The sequence below is a fragment of the Labrus bergylta genome, chromosome 23 (genome assembly GCF_963930695.1).
Source record: "Labrus bergylta chromosome 23, fLabBer1.1, whole genome shotgun sequence".
NCBI lineage: Eukaryota > Metazoa > Chordata > Actinopteri > Labriformes > Labridae > Labrus > Labrus bergylta.
Window position 1 is genome coordinate 3611342 of NC_089217.1, and position 18049 is coordinate 3629390.

Consider the following 18049-nt stretch of genomic DNA (forward strand, 5'->3'; position numbering starts at 1 on the left):
AACTCGTTTAAAAATGCAGCGGGGGGAAAATGTATCATTTGGCCTCTCCTAATTTTGTTTGCGTCAAGCTGATTGGTCAAGAGCAACACACGTCATCAGTGATTTAAAATTTCAAAAACAGCTGCTTCTCGTCGTGGACGTGTGTTTCTCGGACGCGAACAACTGCAATATTACAGGTTTGCACAATGAATCTATACATTTTTGTGTTTTAAATTAACTCTAGACTGGAGTTATCTTCTTATGTTCTGCGGGAGTTTAAATAAAACACTTTCTGACTCATTTGTTGGCATAAATTGGAAACTATCTTGTTACCATTTTAAGGCCAACGGACTTTGTGTTTTCCTTAGAATGAAAAATGAACAAATTGTCTCAACTTGATCAGAAATGACTCTTGATTAAAGTGATCTAATATTATTACAGTTATTGAATCTTGCAGTGAAACCAGGTTCATTAATAAATGTTAAATAACTTAAACTTTTATGTTTTTCCAAGTTCTTGGGGAGTAATTACCTTTCTTTCTTTCTTTCTGTTTCAGGAAAACATGGAGGCTTTAGGTGACAGTATGAAGGTGGTGGTGAAGGTTTTTAGGAGAGAGTGCCACAGGGTTTTAGACTCTGAGAGGACCACCATCCATGGAGCTGATGGCATGCACATGGTGCTGCAGCTGGCCATGGCTGAAGTGAAAAAGCAGGTAACAAATCAAATCCTGTGATGAAAACAGATCTGCAAACATTCTTATCTCGTCCGTAAAGGAAAAACACTTCTACACACGCAAACACACACGACATTAACACACACACTGTCTGTCCAAGAATTTAAAAAAACACTGGAAATGTGTGTAATGTCAAAAAATGTAACTTTAAATATTCATACTCAAGGTAATCCAGTCACTTATTATAGCAGAGATTTGTGTTGGCCTTTTGGTCAATGAGGCATTATTAAAATGCAGGGGTGGGAATCACAGATATATTAAAAGACAAATCTTTAATTATAATTTAAAATATGTTATAAACTGAAGAACTGAAGAATACAAAATGACCCCTAAACCATCAACAAGCAGGATTTAAGTATTTGTCACTGCAGTTTAATCTCTTATCACACTTGAACTCTTAACTTCTTTTCAAAGCAGTTGGACATTGTCACGCTGTCTTCTTCTTTAGCCAATCAGCATCAGCGCCACAGTAAGGAACCAGGAAGTAATGCGATTAAGAGAGAAACTGGCAGGAAAATCTGCCTTTAAAAAAAAAAAAAAAATTAAATACTGATTTTTGGAACGGAGTCAGGGCGACCACATGAAGCTGTTTTGATATTCGTCCCACCCTTACTAAACCGTGCAAGGCCTCTATATTCTGTTGATCATTATAGAGCCAACCGTATCGAATGTGCAGTCAGCTCTGGGGAATTTCAAAATAAACTAACAAAACAAGAAGTTACCGTACTTTATATAATAACTGTGTTCTTACTATGAGTCACCCAGCAGCCCCCCAAAAAAAGAGAAAGTTGTGCGCGCCCGATTCACATCATCATAATGGCCTGATTCAATTGAACCATCAGGCTGACTGTCATCACGTCTGTAACTGATGACATTACCGCAGATTTCCGGCTGAGATCGCTCATGGCTCACTTTTGGACTGTGGGAGAAGGTCCTCGCTGCCTTTTTTTTAAATTTTTTTTTTTAAGACTGATTGGTTCCAGGCTGTCGGTAATTACGGCTGCTGCTTTCACCGTTTTCTCTCTTCCTGTGACAGCGTGGCGGAGAGTTCAAAGTGGCCCTGAGTGATGTCCTGATGGCCTGGAAACACTTACTGTTAGACAAACTTCACCTGCCGCCCCCCGACTCTGCACGCCTGGAGAACTATGATCTCATCCGCGAGGCTTACGACTCCTTCCTGAAACACTCCAACACGGTGGACCTGCTCGATATCTTCTCCATGTACAAACAGCTGAGGCTGGCGGACTCGGATCCAGATGAGCCCGTGAGCCCGGTGAGCACATTGATGAGCAGATTGGCTACTCTCTCATAGATCGATTGATTTATCCCTCCAAATGCTTTTTTGTTTTTATTCTGTCACCAAAAGATCCAGATGTTTGAATTCTTATCTGGCAACATGGAGGTCTCCGGGTTGCCAGACTCCTCAGTCCCGTCAACACCGTCTAGTAGTCAAAGCAGGCGCTGCAGCTCACAGGTAAACCAAACCCCCCTTTTTTTTTTTTTTTTTAAAGCACTAATAAAAGGTGCAATTCTGTCATAAACAACAAAGAAACCCCTCGTTCCACTTTGCCCTCTACCCTCATACGGATCATTTTTTACAGAAAAATGAAATCCTTTCTCTCCCTCTGGCGATAATCCACACTTTTACTTTCCCAGCTTTCACTTACTCAATTTCTGTCTGGACTCCGTCCTGCTCTTATTGACAGGAACTCTATATCATATCGTCCAGAGTTAAGAGCGCAATGTGACTTCAATTACCAGGCACATGTTTAAAACACAACATAATGTGAAGGCTGGAGAAGAGCTCCTGTAACAGACTCTCTCTCTCTCTCTCTCTCTCTCTCTCTCTTCTCTGTCACTTTTATTTATGAGTTATTTTAAGTTTGAGGCTTGCTGCTGCACCACCAGCTACAGTGATGTCAGTCGTTGGAGTTTAATACGAGCTGTCAGCTGCTGTTTTTAGTGGTGTAGTAAAAAAGAAAAGTGTTGTCCCCTTCGGTGGATTATAAACACAACATAAATGGACTCAAGACACAAGTCTAACTAGAAAAAGAGTTTTAACACTGATTGGCTCTTTTAGAGGAGAATTGGATGAAAGGACTGATGCTAACAGCCGTGTTAGCAGCGTAGCTTAGCACAAAGAGCAGAGACTGACTCAAACTGCTCGTTTAGCTCGGTCTAAAGATGACAACATCTGCCTGTTTTCACTTGTTTGTTTTGAGAAGTGTAAAAAATGGTGATTCTTGTTAAGATAAGAGAATCCTTTATTTATCCCACAACGGGGACATTTACGATGTTACAGCAGCAAAGACTGCAAACAAAAAGTGAACACAGTACAATTTAAATAAAAAATAAATATAAAAAAATAGATCAGCTGATTCTTGTTAGGTAGGCCATAAGCAGCTTGAATAAAATCTTTTTCTTTTCATGGATTTAAGTGATGTTTATTCCGTTTATATCACCAGGTAAAAATGGCAGTGAGAAGGGTTTTCTGCTCCTATCTGAGTCTGCTCGTGAACGCCAAGAACGACATGGCCTCGGCGCTGACCCTCGACGTCCCCGACCGCGCTCTGGGACGGCAGGCTTTCACCGACGTGAAGCACGCCGCGCAGAACGACAACACTTCTCTCTTCCTGGTAAGAAACAACACGAGTCGACATGTGCTTGTAGACATCGACGTCACTAGAATAACAAAACTACAATTCACTTATCAGACTCTTTTATCCAAAGTGACGTACATCAGAGAGTAAGAACAACACAAGCAAGGATCTAGAAAAAAGGGAACAATGTCAGTAAGAGCAAACGCATCAGCTTTGAGTCTGATTGGACACACAGGTGCTGACAGGAAGTGACCAGAGGCAAAGCACAACATTGAGGGCAGTTCTTGAGAGCTCTAATCAGTATAGAAACCATCTTATAAGTCGTCGTTATCAAACAAAAACCATCGTCATTACCATCATCATCATCAATAATATGGAGACCATCATCATTAAGTTAGTAGGTATTCATGAAAGAGCTGGGTCTTTAGCTTTTTCTTAAAGGTGCAGAGGGACTCTGCAGATCACATGGAGTTTGGAAGTTCATTCTACTCAATTCTTCTCAAAACTACGACCTGAAAGCGTCTTAAATCCTCTCCGCTGGGTCTGTTTCATGCTTCTTCTTTTTTTTTCGCAGGCTGTGACATCTTTTGTGAGGGCCATCCAGCTCGGAGGGAAGGGCTACGCTCCAGCTGAGTCCGACCCGCTGAGGAAACATGTCAAGGGCCTGTCGGACTTTGTCCAGTTTATAGATAATCTGGAAGAAATACTGGGGGAGGTTCCTGACCCAAGGTACACTATTTCAGCTTCACCTGTGCCCTCCACACTCACTCCCTGTTTTACACTTTCCTCTGAGTGGATAGAGTCAGAAACCAGGAAGAGAGAGAGAGAGAGAGAGAGTGGGGAGAGGAGCAACTGGTTGGATTTGAACCAGGCCACCCGCTTGTAGCGCGCACTAACCTTCAGGCAAATTGGAGAAAAAAAGAAAAATGTGTGTTTGTTGCAGCTGTTTGTTCTAGTCAACATATTTCTATGTCACTTGTTTGCAGAAGCTAATCGATGAAAAATAGAACAAGCTGCTTCCTGTCATGCACCGCTATAAAAAAACAACTCCTCTGTTGTTTACTCTTCTGACGTCTAATACTAATAAACATATTTGGATTCAGAGAAATCCTCCCGAGCTGATTAGGGGAATTCACAGATTCCAAGAAAGGCCGTGCGTGTGTTTCTATCTGGCAGTGCCTGAGGTCGCAGTCGACGAGGGTGATTTATGCCCGAGTGGGATTTTCTTTGAATTGCTGAAACCCAACAGGAGCGTTTCCTCTCTCCTGTGAGGACATTTGAATTCTAAATTATGAAGCCGACCTTATTCCTGCTACTGTTTCCTTTTACTTGTGGGGAATATTTACAGGCCTGGCAGGCTCCTGTGCACTTACATCACACCTCTGATCATAAATCCACCTGTCCCACTCGCTTTCCTTATCATATCCTTTTTAAATCCCTTGTAATGACTCCGGCAGCATCAAGCTGCTCATGATAACATTTGGATTGCTTAAGCATGTTCATCTTTGCGAGATCAAAGCTCCTCTTTTCGTTGAAGGACGCGTTGGAGCTCTTACTTTGATGAATTATCGTCAAACCTCAGATCATTCCTTGAATCATTACGGATCATTTTTGTCAAAGCACCTGGCACCACAACACAAGAGGCTATCAGAGATGATTTAGTGTTACGTTCCACCATGCGAGGGGTTGAGCTGTGGGGTGAAACTGTTAAGAAAGAGCTCAGGAAGCGACGTTAACTACACATTGTGGTGTTTTTTTGTGCAGCGACTCGACTTTCTGAGGGTTCTCGGTTCATGAAGACTCTTATGAGAGCGCTCGAGGTCTGAAGAGACACCGGTGAACCCGGCCAACATGTGTCTTTCAACAGACAGTGCCTTGACGCTCTCGGTGGAGTACTGTGTTTCCTCATACAAACACCTTCTGTGGAGAGTTCAGGGCCTTTGTTCACTGAACATCTGTTTTCCCAAATGATTCTGTTACTGAGCCCGGCTCGTTCACATCAGAGCTGGGTCAGAGTTGGACCTCTGCCTCTCTCTCTACCTTTTTCTGGATCCTTTTTTTTCCAGCATGTGTTAGAGCACACAAGATTTATTACCAGTACCATACCAGTATCAGAAATGCCTCTGCCTGCAGCTTTAAAGATCCCACATTATTCTTATTTTCACTCTCGTATTGTCAGTCTGTGAAACCTACAGAGAAGCTTTGACTCAAAAAAAAAATCTTTATTTATTCTGGCTTCAGTGAAAAAACTCCAATTTCAGCCTCTGCCTGAAATGGTTTGTTTCAGCTGCTGTCTCTTTAAAGGCTTTATGTGATTTATTTGATCCAGCAGATGTCGCCCTTGAGCACCAGCATGAAACCAAAACAACTCTCGCTGCATTGTTGTGTTAGCATGCTAATGCTAGCGATCTTTATTATGCTGGTATCTTCACACTGCATGTAAATTTACCTGAAATGAGCGTGATCTAGAAACACAGTTAAGCAGTGAGTACAGTATGTTATTCTTCTTTTCTCTAGTCCCTCAATTAAACAACTTTTATACACGAGGGGAGGAGCCAGCCGGCCGTCCGGGCGATGTAAACAAAGTGAAGATAGGACTCTGAAAACATCACAGACAGTGGGACTCGGGTGTCACACTCATTGTAGACAGTCATGACTCACAGAGTTATTTTCAGAGGATAGACTTGATTTCTACATTAAAGTGTGAAAAATCGCATATAAAGCCTCTAAGGCCCCCCTCCCCCACGTGCCCTTCTGATTGGCCAGTTCTCTGGAAGCCTTCCAGGGTGGGGCAGAACACTGCAGGGTCTACCAGCAGAGGGCTCTCCAGAGCTGGGAGAAGAGAGCCTATGTAAAGAGGTTTTAACAGCTTATGTAGAGGCTTGAAGTCGTCTTGGCTCTCATCTCGGGGGAACTGTCGTGTGAGTTGCAGAACAGCGCCGTAGAGCGCCCTCTGCAGGCTTATAGTGGGATTACTCCAAGATACATTTAAGCTGGTAATATATCAGTTTTTGCCCAGGTAAAAACTCACAAAGCATTTTCTTTTCACGTTGTTACATTTTGAGGACGTTGATATTTTTTCTGTTAAGAGATTTTCATCAGCGTGTCTAAAAAAGGAGTTCAGATGTTTTTCTCTTCGGCCCTGACCTGGACTTCTTAAAGAAACCCGACATGATGCCCTTGACTGTTAGAAACCCTACAGAAGAGATATGTTACTGTAGTTTTTGGACAAGACGCGCAGATGATCGTGTAAGAAAATCCCCCCCCCCCAAAAAAAAAAAAAAAAAACTCTAAGAGGAAAATCCTGGAGTTTCTCTCTCTCTCTTTCACAGTACATTGGTGGGAGCTCTGGCAGTGCCCGGCGTGCATTAAAACAGGGATTTAGATGGTACTTTCTGCTATGTAACTGTTAACATTGGCACGGCTGAGAGGCAGAGGGGGAAAAAAAAAAGCTCAACTTGGAGTTAAACACTGCAAAAAGTGCTCCGAGATCTTAAAGTCAGTAACCAATAAATTGAAAGTCAAAGTGCTGTATATCTCCTGGAGACGTTTGAAGGCTTTTCTGGGTTTTCCGAGTTATTCATGTTGGCAAATTTTGGCTGAACTTTCTGATGCTAATAATTCAGTCCGGAGGAAAAATCTTTGTGTGTGTGTTCTGCAGAAGAAGAGTCTTATAAGCTCTAGCTCTTACGACTGTCTTTGTGTTTTGTTTTTTTCTCAGTGTGTGTGGAGCCAAGCTGGTGACCGCCATCAGGTCTGTGCTCGTGAAGGGACGCAGCAGCGAGGACGCCGTCTACGCTGCAGCAGAAGAGACGACGACGGAGCTGAAGGAGAGGGTCCGCCAGCTCCACCTGATCCAGAGACAGAGCGCTGATGGAAGCGGGACGGGGATAAGCCCTGCCAGGGTAATGTACAACCCCATGCAAATCCAGCCAGGCAGCTAACGCTTTTGGCTTTTGCGTCCACGTTTCTTCCCCCTTTTTTAAAAGTCAAGTTTTGTGAGCTAACGATTGATGCGTTGTCGGCCCTCTCCAGCCAAAAGCCTACGCAGTCAATCACGCCACGGCGTACGGAGGTCGGGACACAGTGAAGGTGCTGATGGCGCTGCTGGATGAAGACGCTCTGAAGCCTCCGTGCAGGAACAAAGCAGATCTGCTGTCCGAGGATCAGCCCGTCCTCAGCGGAGCGGAGGGGACCTGCATCCTCACGCTGTTCAGGTCGGCATAAAATAGAGAATTTGAGGTTAATTGTTAGACGTGTGCAGATCTTCAGCCACGCCAGCTGTGTGCACATCAGTCCACCACTGAAGTCCAAATGAATTTACCTGAACAGCTACTGGACGGATGGGGGTGGGATTTGGTACAGGCTTTCTTGACCCTCCCCGGAAGATGAACCCTAATGACTTTGGGGACTCTCTTGAAAAAGCTGACACTGGTTTGGAGAGATATGTGGAAACCTTTGGGGAGATTAAGGTGAACTTTGAATGCGTCCCACTTATTTTTTTAAATAATTCTTCTTCTAACTTTCCTTCTGGCGTCCTCATCAGGTCTGATGTTCAGTTTGACAAATACTTAGTTACCGGTGACAAGGCTGTACAGCTCATGACATTCCCACATGAGTTAGCTTACCTTTTACTAGCTTGCTCTAAATTCAAACGCAGGATTAACATTTACGTCGTAGCATCGTTGCACCAAAAAGACTGTTTTATTTGTTTTCAGTTGTTGCTCTGACAAATTGTGTAGATTTGTCATTATTACATTAATATCTTCTGACATTATGAGGAGCAGTGTTTAGGATTTACTGGCATCTAGTGGTTAGGTTACACATCTGAATCTGCTGTGACAAAAAAAAAAAGTCCTTTTTTCAGATTTTTTGTTTGGTTTGTCTCTAGATATGAAGCACTAAGCGAATCTTTTGTCTTGTGTTCAGGCATTATTAACAGATACATTCATATCTTCCAATTACTCTTAAAAAAAGAGGTTTTATGTGTAAAGTTGAGGATCCAAGGACAAATTTCTTGACCATCGTGTGACAGTAGAAACACTTGGCCATTAGTTGTTGAATCGTAAGATCACAATCACAACGTTTGGACCAGAGGTCTTCTTCAGGCGATCCTTCTTGAACCTGAAGAAGACGTTTGGTTGAATTGTGATGAATTAAAAAAATAATAATAATGTGTGGCTGAATCGTAAGGTTAACCATGTTGATGCAGCCCTGAATCAAAGCTCTAAATTCTGTCTTTGCACGATTGTGACACTGTGGACAGAAATCCAGTGGAGCTGGATCTCTGCTTCTTCAACTTTTTTTTTTTTTAGGGTCAATGACCTTTTGACCTATGGAGACTGTGACAAAACTTGCAAATGTGTCAGTAGATCCACAAAACGTAAACACATCTGTGCTACATCCATTTAGTCATAAACATTTTTGCAACAATAATATCGCCATGACGACGCGATGGGAGTCAAATTAAACCACAAACCCCATCATGATAGGACTTTGTCCAACCGTCCCATCGCCTTATTTATTTTGTTTTTGATGTTTTTATTACCCCATTATTTCCAACCGCACCAGGATTCAGCAACAAAAATTACACCAACATGACACTAACTCTCCCCTGAAACCATCTAGAGGAAAATCCTCCCACACCACACTGGAGCAATTTCCCCGGTCAAACATCTGAAAAAGAAATAATAACGTGAAAAATAGCCTCTGGATGTTATGACGGAGGTGGATGACATGGAGCGGCTGACCTCTCACATGCTGCTCCTCCGACATCTGACATGTTGGAAAAAAAAAACATGTCCAAAAAGCAGTTCCTGGATTTATTTTTGTTTTCATGTAACATTCTTGTTTTTCTCATTTTATTAACCTCTTGTCTTCATCTTGCATTACTTCTTTCCGCCCCTCAGATCCCCTGAAGTGTCCACTGGTTGTTCTCCAGAACCTCTGAGAAACCGAGTCCAGAGCCGACTAGACCTGCTCAAGCCCAAGGTAACACGGGCCCCCCTTTTTCATCCAAACCATCAGTTAGCTCCAAATTGAATCAGATGTACAAACACTGAAAATAATGTCTTTACAGCCTGTAATTTCTCCTCTGGTTTTCTATGATTTGTTTTCTTAGCTGAAGCGCACATCTTAACTGACTTCCACCGCTCTCGTTTGCACAGCTGTGTTTTAGCTCTTAGTGTCGGTTTGAGGGTGCCGGGTAAATGCAGCGGCATAAAGCGGCTTATATATCGTGGGGGGATTCAAACCATTAACCTATCCGGATGATAAGTTGTTCTATTGTCAGGGGCCGGCGCCACTGCACAATGAAAACATAGAGCATATCCGATAGAAGGATCTGACTGACTTCCTTCCTCTTGAGCTCGGATGTTCTCTTTGTACCTGAATGTTTCCAGGTTCAGTGTAAGAGAATCTGCTCAGCAAGATTATACAACTTTTATTTTAGAATAACGCTGACTGAGGTTGTGATCTTTGGTTTTTGCATTTGAATGTAGGATTTTTTTCCCTCAGATTTCTACTCATTGGTGTGTCTTCTTCTTTGGTGGGTTCAGCTCACACTTGGCCCAGTTGCCCGGTACCCTGCCCCAAGCGCAAACGCCCTCCCCCCCCTTCCCCGTTCCCTCTCTGCCATCCTGCACTCACATTGCTCCAGGCCCAATCGGGGCCTTTGCACAGCTATCTCTTGTCCATAAGTCATCACATCATAACACTGATTTTCAAAAAGGCCTCCAAGTTTTTTATCCAGCTAACTTGTGTTTTTTCGCATCAGCCCCAATTTGGAGCAAACACTCAACCTACACATCTGATCAACGGGAACCCTTTGCCTATAATGTTTAAATGATTGACGAGAGGAAGGTTTGCATCCATTGGGCTATACGTCATGTCCACGTTGTGTAGCTGTTGAGCTGAGATCACCTTGCTGAAGCCAACCTCTTCAAACTGTAACAGAGTCAAGGAAGTGTTCCCTGCTGGGACACAGTATGGAGCCGTCACATAAGTCAAACAAACTGGACTTTGGGGGGTCAAACGTGCTCAACTGGCAGGGTACAGGTGACCTAGTGTGAGTGCTTCCTTTTTCATTTTGTCATTGATGGAAACCGAGCTTAAATGACAAACAAGGAAGGTGGTTGTTAAGGGGAAAAAAAGGACAAACAATCAGCAGTGAGAAGAGTTTAAAAGAAGCAAAAACTACAAAACTGAAGACGACACAGGTAGTGAACATGTAGTGGACCGTCGTATGGGATGCAGTGGTATTTTAAAGACTGTGTTATTGAAGAAGAAAATGTCCTGGTTGGAAAAACTCATTCAGGTGCTGATTTATGCAGATTGGGACCCTGCTCAGTGCTCACCCTGTCCAGGCTCTCTGTACATTATAACATATAATGAACATGTTTCCAAGCCCTACATACCCATCTTTTAAAGTTCATATCTTACATGCATGAATTTTCTTTCTTCTTATACATTATACTTTAACACTTTTAAAAAACAGGACAGATATATATTTTTTTTACAGTGTAGTGTTGCAACCTTTACAGCACGTCTCCTGCAGCCTCTCCAGGCTCCACACATGCTGAGTCAACCCCAAACGCCCCGGCATGTCCAGCTTTAGATTTGAACGTGGGTCTAATCGTTCAACATAAAGTAACCCCGGCTGTGTGAACTCTTGTGCGTGCTGCTAAACACATTTTGTGAAATGGCTCCCCTTTATTTGATTGAGCTAGCAGATGTCACTTTAGCTCCCCACACTCTGGCTGCCTTCCTGTTTGAGTGCGCTGTAATGGTCCCTGGGCAGCTCACCGCTTCCTGAACTCGGCGAGCGGAAGCTTTCTGCATCAATTTTCACTTTGAAGATGCCATATCAGTCGCGTAATTCGACTAGCAAAGGGGGGAACTTGAAAGGTTATTGTTTCCTGTTGTCTGCTCGATGACTTTATCCCAGACTTTGTCCAGCGGGTTTCATCATGCGCTGACGTCAACCCGAGATGGGACAGATTTAGTTTCTGCTTTTTGGGACGTTTTCCAAATCTCTTTTCTCGGGGGCCACAGATGATCAAAACACTTGACTCGATCTCCTAATGTGGCGCTATCTGCACTCTCACTCGTATGCGTGTTGCAGTAATGATGCACCTGTTCCTCGTTCTCACTTCTATCACCTGCGCGTGAGAAACACATCGGCCGCAGAAAATTGTTTGCACCTGTTTTTTTTATTTTATTTGGAATCAGGAATGTGTTGGTCAGGTGTCTGCGGCGTCATGTCAGCCGGTGCACAGAGGTTATTTCGGGACATCCTCCTTCAGAGGAATGAGGGCCGTCTGACCGCACGGTGCCACGTTGGGGCTCCCACCTGTTGTAATTGGATTAGATGTTCTCCCGTCAGTCACAGTTTGGCCGTGTTCACTCTTCCATCCCCTCCCATTGTTTCCGAGGTGCTCCAGATATGTTTTTATTAGCATGCAACAAGGGCAGCGTACATTTTTAGCTCACTTATTGAAGTGTGCCTTGATTTTGAAGGCTTGCTGTTGTTTTTAGGCCGCTCTTTTTTTTTTTTTTTTTTTAAGAAGTTTTTTTCAAAAGAAAAAGGCACAGAGAGGCTTTGATCCCTTTGTGCCTCACGGACCCACCCAGCTTTGCTCGCTGCATTATTTCCCGCAGATTTCTGCCACTGGCCTGAAGGGTGAAATCCTTGGATCGTGATAATCTCAAGCAGACATAGATCAAACAGTGGATAAAAAGCTGTGGATCTGTTTTTCCCCCCAGAGCTGGGATTTGTAGCCTTCAGTATCATTCACATTGTTCTAACTGATCTAAAGCTTTTTAATGAGCTGCTGGTCGACTGTCTTTGAAACAGAAAACTGATTCTCTTGTTTAAACTGGGGCAAGTACATAATTCACCTTTCTTTATCAATGACTATGGCGTCTTCACGTGGCCTAAAGGACTAAATGTATACACGCTAGTTTAGCTTCTAAATGGATGAAGAGGATATTAGGAGACATTTTGAAAATCCTTCAATTTCAATTTGATTTTCTGGTGTCAAATTTAATTATTTTGCGATAATGGAGCTCCCTCCTCTTCTTCAATTCCCAAAAAACTGACCAAAGTTAAAGCCAGAAACTTTAGCCCCTCGCCCTTGTTGGAGGACAAATCAGCTTTCATACACATTCATTGTTCCTAGACTAAACCCTCAAGACTTTTAGATCCTCTGACTTTCTATGGAGCACCACCAGCAGTCGAAGAAGGGTGGGGCTTTTTATATTTCAGAAGAAGACGTATCTGTTACTTTGGTTGATGACCAAATACCTGCAAGATGTCGAATCAGAATCCCATCGGCCTAAATCCTGACACTTCAGAAAGGACGTTTTAAAACCTGGACACCAAGGCCCACCTGTACAGGGTCAGAGACGCTAGCTAGCCGTGATATAGCAGCTAAGAATAAAGTTGGGTTTTCTTTCTGTTTTTATTCCAGGCCGAAGACAAAGTCATTCGATCCCAGTTTGCGTGCACATACAAAGATGAAGAACTGCCCCTGAACCGCGTGCTGGAGTTCCCCAGCACCAGCCAGGTCCCGTCCTGTGTGCACGCGGCGCCCAAACCCAAAACCCCTCCAGCTGTGGATGAGGAGACAACAACAGGTACAGATTCAGTCTTTATTTCACCAAATCATACCGATTTTAATAAGCTTCACTGCATGCAGAAAAAAAAAAGCTCAAAACAAGGGATAGATTTCTGTTTCGTCTGACGCCACAGAGTTGGACCGAGGCCCAGGCACACCGTCTCAGCTCCAGCCTTGACCTCTTCTCAGCCCCAGCCGTGGGACTGGTGCTTATATCATTATATTAAATGAGTCCCCCTTTCTATAAAAACCTGCTCACGTCCACATCTGTAAAGCACACACTCACACAGACTTTTTGCCCATTTCCCCCCTCTGTCTTTTGTTCCGTGGGAATTCAGGCTCGGCTCCATCAGGTTACATGACAGATGTTAAATTTCAACTTCGCAGAGTAAACACACAGCCTGCTTCAGCTAGCAGCTAACGTCAGCAATTTCGTCACAGCATTTTCCCTTTTTTTTTTTTCCCGACCAGGTTGTCACATTTGCTTTTGCTCTGTTTCAATCTTTCCAGACGTGCCTACTTCCACCTCTGAAAATAAGAAACAGAGCAGTGAACAGCGGGGAGTCGCGCTCGGGCCAAGAAGTGGAAATGCCCAACACGGACTCGCGGGAAGTAGAAAGAAAACTGGCGCTCGGATGCAAAACAAGGGCAACAAGAGGAAGCAGGTGGATTCTGACCAGCAGGGGGGATCAGAAAATGAGCCTCCACAGAAAAAACAGCCAACTAGTGTCTCTGTGAAAGTACCCGGCAAGAATGTGGGCAAGACCTCGAGTAAGAAAAAGCTGATAGCAGGGCAGGGGAAACTTACCAGCTTCTTCAGAGTTTGACGATTATTTGTTCTGGTTTCATGCTGTTGCGGTGGACAGACTGTAGAACGACGTTCAGCACGGAAGGTCGTTCGTTTTTGTTTTTGTTTGTAATCTGGTGTTGCAGGGGGATTTCCAAATTAGGCTTTCAAACAGTCTGATAAATGTGTTCAGGAAACGGCTTCACAAGGAACTAAGCGATTAACGGTAGATGAAGGAGTTCAAAACTGCGGTCGACTCTGTACATTTCACAGAGCCGGAGCTAGCATCGGTTTCGCTTAAAAGTAAGCTGGAGCTAGCTAGCTTACTTATTTTAGCGAAGGACTAGAAGCAGGTGTATACAGCTGGCGAGCTAAAACATGCAGCTACATTTAGAGATCTGGCAAGCGTATTTCAAAAACTTCAGACAGAACAAGCCAAACTGTTTGACCCCTTATTGCAGATTTTTAAGCTAAAACTAAGCTAACGCTGCTCGCTGTAGCTATAGCTATATAGAGTTAATATCTGTCTCTATAGGGTGATTAATATATAATGTGTTGGTTAGCTTCAGGTAGTCTGGTAAAGTTTTGTTAGGCTACATTTAAAAACAGAGTCTAAGCTAACTGGTTCCCTGATTTCCAGTCTTTTTGCTGAGCTATGCTAATCCCTAGCTTTAAATTTAGCATACACAAGAGTCGCACCGATACTCTCATTTGTCCCTCGGATCGAGGCTGAACATGTGTGCTGCCTCCAATTGATTTATTTGATTAATATATTTAATTGATTTCTTTGTAAAGAAGTCAAATGACTGTGTTTATAAATAACAATCGTTAGCACAATTTTCGCTGATTCATTTTCTGTCAAGAAACGGATTCATTGATTTCACCCAAACTGCAACAACAGCTTTTACCTGTCGAGGAGTTTTTTTGTAAAACGCACCTCCAACCTCCAGTTGTATAGTTTATATTTAACCATGAAATCTGTAAATATGATGCAAATGTTTCCTTTTAAATAAACTTTTATTTTTTTTTGTACATGCTCATTTTTCTGTTTTTTTTTCTTGTTTTTTTTCACACAATGAGGAATATTTTATTTACAGCACATTTTGAGAAAGTGGCAGGACGGTTGGTTAGAGATGATCCATTTAAACCTCCCAGCAGGGTCGGTACACTCTGCCTATCATACACCGCAGCACTGAAAAGGTGAAAGAAGAAGACTTAAATTAGTCAGATTAAATATCGAGATGTAGCGTTGATACTTGAGGAAATCCTGGAAGCTTCTGATTAATACAGAAGGAGGAGTTTGTCTTGACTTACCGTCGAGTTTGTTGTCTCTACGGTCGATTTTTAAACTTGTCTCCGCTGGATTGTAGCTCGCGCTTTGGTCTGTGAGCAGAGGAAAGCTCCGAGTGAAGAATGGATTCAGCCTTCGGACGCCGTGTCCCTTCAGCATCATGTCCTGCAACACAAGATATTGATCAGTGATTACATGTGGCACCATACATTTCCACACTGCAGGGTTTGACATTTGGTCATCGGTAACCGTTTGCATAACAAGAATAACTTGTAGCACAGGTGTTCGATCTTCATTTACCAGCGTATCCAAGCCACGGGAACCCCAAATGGAACAAATGTGCTTCCTCCTTTTTACTACATCACAGTGGCCCGTTTTCTCTCCAGATGGCTTTGTTCTCTCCATCATGGCCGCCTGTTCCCCATTACACCGCAGAGATAACCACCATGTTCACAGCACACTGGGGGCGCAGCCTCCAGATAAACTCTTCACGCGTTGCAGCCAAACGTTTGAGGGAACCCAGAAATATCATCATTCTTCCCACTGTGATTCCAATAAAAATTTTATGGGCTCGCGATCATTTGACCTTTTTGAGCTAATAGTATTTCCCGGTTTTTCCAACGCTGCCGTTAAAGATTTTCATAGATGTGAGTATAATGTTGACTTAACAGTGGACATAAGGGTGGTGGCCGATTGAAAGGGGTCAAATGTTCAATAAAAGAATCGACATAATGTGCTCTTTGTTGTTGTTGAACTATGGTTAGCTGCTAAACTGTTTATAGAGAGAAATCTCACAATAAATAGTTATGATGCATGACTGTCATTGGCGTAGGAAAAAGCTGCAAAAGGAGTCCAGCCAGAAACTTTTATTTGGGATAAAAATAATCCAAATAGCTGGTTTCTTTGCATTCTTTTGTTTGTTTTTTATTTAGCTAACAACAAATTTAAAGATTTGGTTAACCCATTCTAACAAAAACGTCTCCATAAACAAACAAGTGTCCATGAGACTCGAGGAGAACCAACACTTGGTGCCAACAGTCTTCATAGGGACTATTTCTTTGGTGAAAAGTGCGTCACATGGAAACAGATTTTTCTTTTTTTTTTGTATAATATCATTTCACGGTGTAACAGGTACATTGTTTTTGGAAAGACACGAGGCTCCTGAACACTTTTCAGTGCTTTCACCTTGAAAAGAAAGCAAGTTTCCAGGTAGTGAAAAGTAAACCTGATGAACTTAAGAGCTTAAGGACTTTCCCAACCTGGCAACCCGAGTGTTTGTGTTATTAATGGCTTATAACTCCTGTCAAAAGGATTGGTTTATTACTCATTACTGCTTTAGTTAGATTCTTTTTTTTTTGTATTTTCCCTGACACTTTGGATTAGTAAGACCTGATACATACAAAAACTAAACATAAACTTTAAACATGATCCTCTCATGGGAACAATGACATTTCACAACCATTTAAACAATGTGGAAGAAATGTAAAAACTGCATTTTTTTTTAAAGAACACTGATGTGGAAAAAACAAAACAAAAAAAACATTTTCCATTTGTTTTCCTTCTTTAGCATTCTGCAAAGTTTCAGCACTTATCAGCAGAATTCACCCAAAATGTTTCATGTAAAATTTAGATATTGAAAAACAACGTATAGGCTTCTTATGCAAGAACAATTTATTCTCCTGTAAACTATTTCTTCCATCGTTTTCACTCATGATTTTTACATACTTGGAAACTATCCCAGTCGAAGTTGAAGCCGACTTCCTTCGTTAGCGCATAGCTTGTTCCTGTTGCCGGTCAAAATACCAACTTCATTAAGTTGAGGTTTTGCACCTTGCAACCTTGGTCTTTGTATTGTTTAATTTTTTTAAATCTATTTTTTTAGTATCTATTTGTACATTCTTAAGTTTTCATTTAAATTGTACTGTGTTCACTTTGTTTGCAATCTTTGCTCTTTATTGCTGTAACAATGTAAATTTCCCCGTTGTGGGATAAATAAAGGATTATCTTATCTTATCTTATGAGAATGTAGAATAACTTGGAAAAGATTGGTGCCATCTTGTTTTTACACTAGTCTGCGTATTTTGCTACCACTACCAAGGGTTGGCTGAAAAATGTCTCCAAATGAGAAGACGTTGCAGATGGCTGTTCCCCAATAAGTGTGGTCCTTCTTGAGGTTTCTGCCTGTTAAGAAGAAGGTTTTTCTAACCACCACCCCGATGCTGCCAAGTGCTCGCTCATGAATAGAATAATGAAGAAATCTAATAGGTACCATTATCTTGCAATTTCAATGTTTTACTTACTGAGACGAAGATGATTCTGGGACTTTCCTCTTCATCCTCCACGTTGTTGTCCTGCACACTTCGTCTGTACACTTGGGGAACCACGCCGCGCTCTGCCATCGGCTCATCCCTCAGCAACAGGCCGAGGCCGTCTTGCTCCGCCATGTTGTCCTCTGCTTTAGCTGCGGGCATTGCTGCGGTGACGGAGAGGCCGCTCAGCTCGGAGAACAGCACCAGAGTATACAGGAGAGAGTAGAGAGAGATCATGATGTCGGCGAAGTCTACAATGTGTGGTTGATCTTCTTCTCTCTGCCTTTTTTCGAACTATAGCGTCTGGGCTCTGAGCTGTCTTATATATTCAGTGAGAGGGCATTTTGTGTACAGCGCAGAATTTTTAAATGTGAAAAAGCTTCATGTCTCCTGCAGATGTGCATTAACCTAAAAGGGCAACAGTCACCGGAAGTTGAAAGGTCAAAAGCAAAAGTATTTTTCTGTTGACAAGCGTTCATTCATAGAAATGAAATAGTGAATTACTCCTTTTAGTCTGTTTAGAGACATCGTGATGTAAGGGAATAAAAACAGACAGCAAGAGAGCTCACAGGCGTTCAAAGGGCAGGGCTTAATTTAAAATCATCCACACGCTGAAATGAAACCAGCAGGCGACAGGACAAATACGCATTTAGAGTCATTTTCTCTGAATGGCGTCGGGGGGGGGGGGGGGCTTGACATGGCGGATAAAAGCCCTATGACGCGTCACCCACAA

At 42.6% G+C, this 18049-nt stretch overlaps 2 protein-coding genes across 3 annotated transcripts; one reads left to right on the forward strand and one right to left on the reverse strand.

The window, feature by feature from the left end:
• Positions 1-48: 48 nt before the first annotated feature.
• Positions 49-14748, forward strand: parpbp (PARP1 binding protein). Of its 2 annotated transcripts, none has more exons than XM_065951422.1 (11): positions 49-176; positions 536-691; positions 1749-1985; positions 2079-2186; positions 3178-3348; positions 3887-4041; positions 7034-7217; positions 7348-7529; positions 9222-9303; positions 12783-12948; positions 13401-14748. In XM_065951422.1, exons 2-11 carry the CDS (start codon positions 542-544, stop codon positions 13754-13756), a joined length of 1791 nt encoding a protein of 596 aa, XP_065807494.1. In that variant the 5' UTR covers positions 49-176; positions 536-541; the 3' UTR covers positions 13757-14748. The 2 variants fall into 2 exon arrangements, with proteins under 2 accessions (XP_065807494.1, XP_020502252.2); XM_020646596.3 differs by having other exon boundaries at positions 13440-14748.
• On the reverse strand, positions 14718-17830 carry pmch (pro-melanin-concentrating hormone). Its single transcript, XM_020646558.3, has 3 exons — positions 17308-17830; positions 15031-15172; positions 14718-14908 (listed from the first exon to the last, which is right to left on the reverse strand). Exons 1-3 carry the CDS (start codon positions 17551-17553, stop codon positions 14859-14861), a joined length of 438 nt encoding a protein of 145 aa, XP_020502214.3. The 5' UTR covers positions 17554-17830; the 3' UTR covers positions 14718-14858.
• Positions 17831-18049: the final 219 nt, after the last annotated feature.

What these genes read in the sequence shown, in the direction of transcription:
- parpbp (XM_065951422.1), top strand. Translation starts at nt 542, where the DNA reads ATGGAGGCTTTAGGTGACAGTATGAAGGTGGTGGTGAAGGTTTTTAGG. An exon ending in TGGCTGAAGTGAAAAAGCAG is followed by an intron (nt 692 to 1,748) that starts GTAACAAATCAA and finishes TTCCTGTGACAG; the next exon opens with CGTGGCGGAGAGTTCAAAGT. An exon ending in GGGGAGGTTCCTGACCCAAG is followed by an intron (nt 4,042 to 7,033) that starts GTACACTATTTC and finishes TTTTTTTCTCAG; the next exon opens with TGTGTGTGGAGCCAAGCTGG.
- pmch (XM_020646558.3), bottom strand. Translation starts at nt 17,553, where the DNA reads ATGATCTCTCTCTACTCTCTCCTGTATACTCTGGTGCTGTTCTCCGAG. An exon ending in CCAGAATCATCTTCGTCTCA is followed by an intron (nt 15,173 to 17,307) that starts GTAAGTAAAACA and finishes CTTGTGTTGCAG; the next exon opens with GACATGATGCTGAAGGGACA. An exon ending in TAGAGACAACAAACTCGACG is followed by an intron (nt 14,909 to 15,030) that starts GTAAGTCAAGAC and finishes TCACCTTTTCAG; the next exon opens with TGCTGCGGTGTATGATAGGC.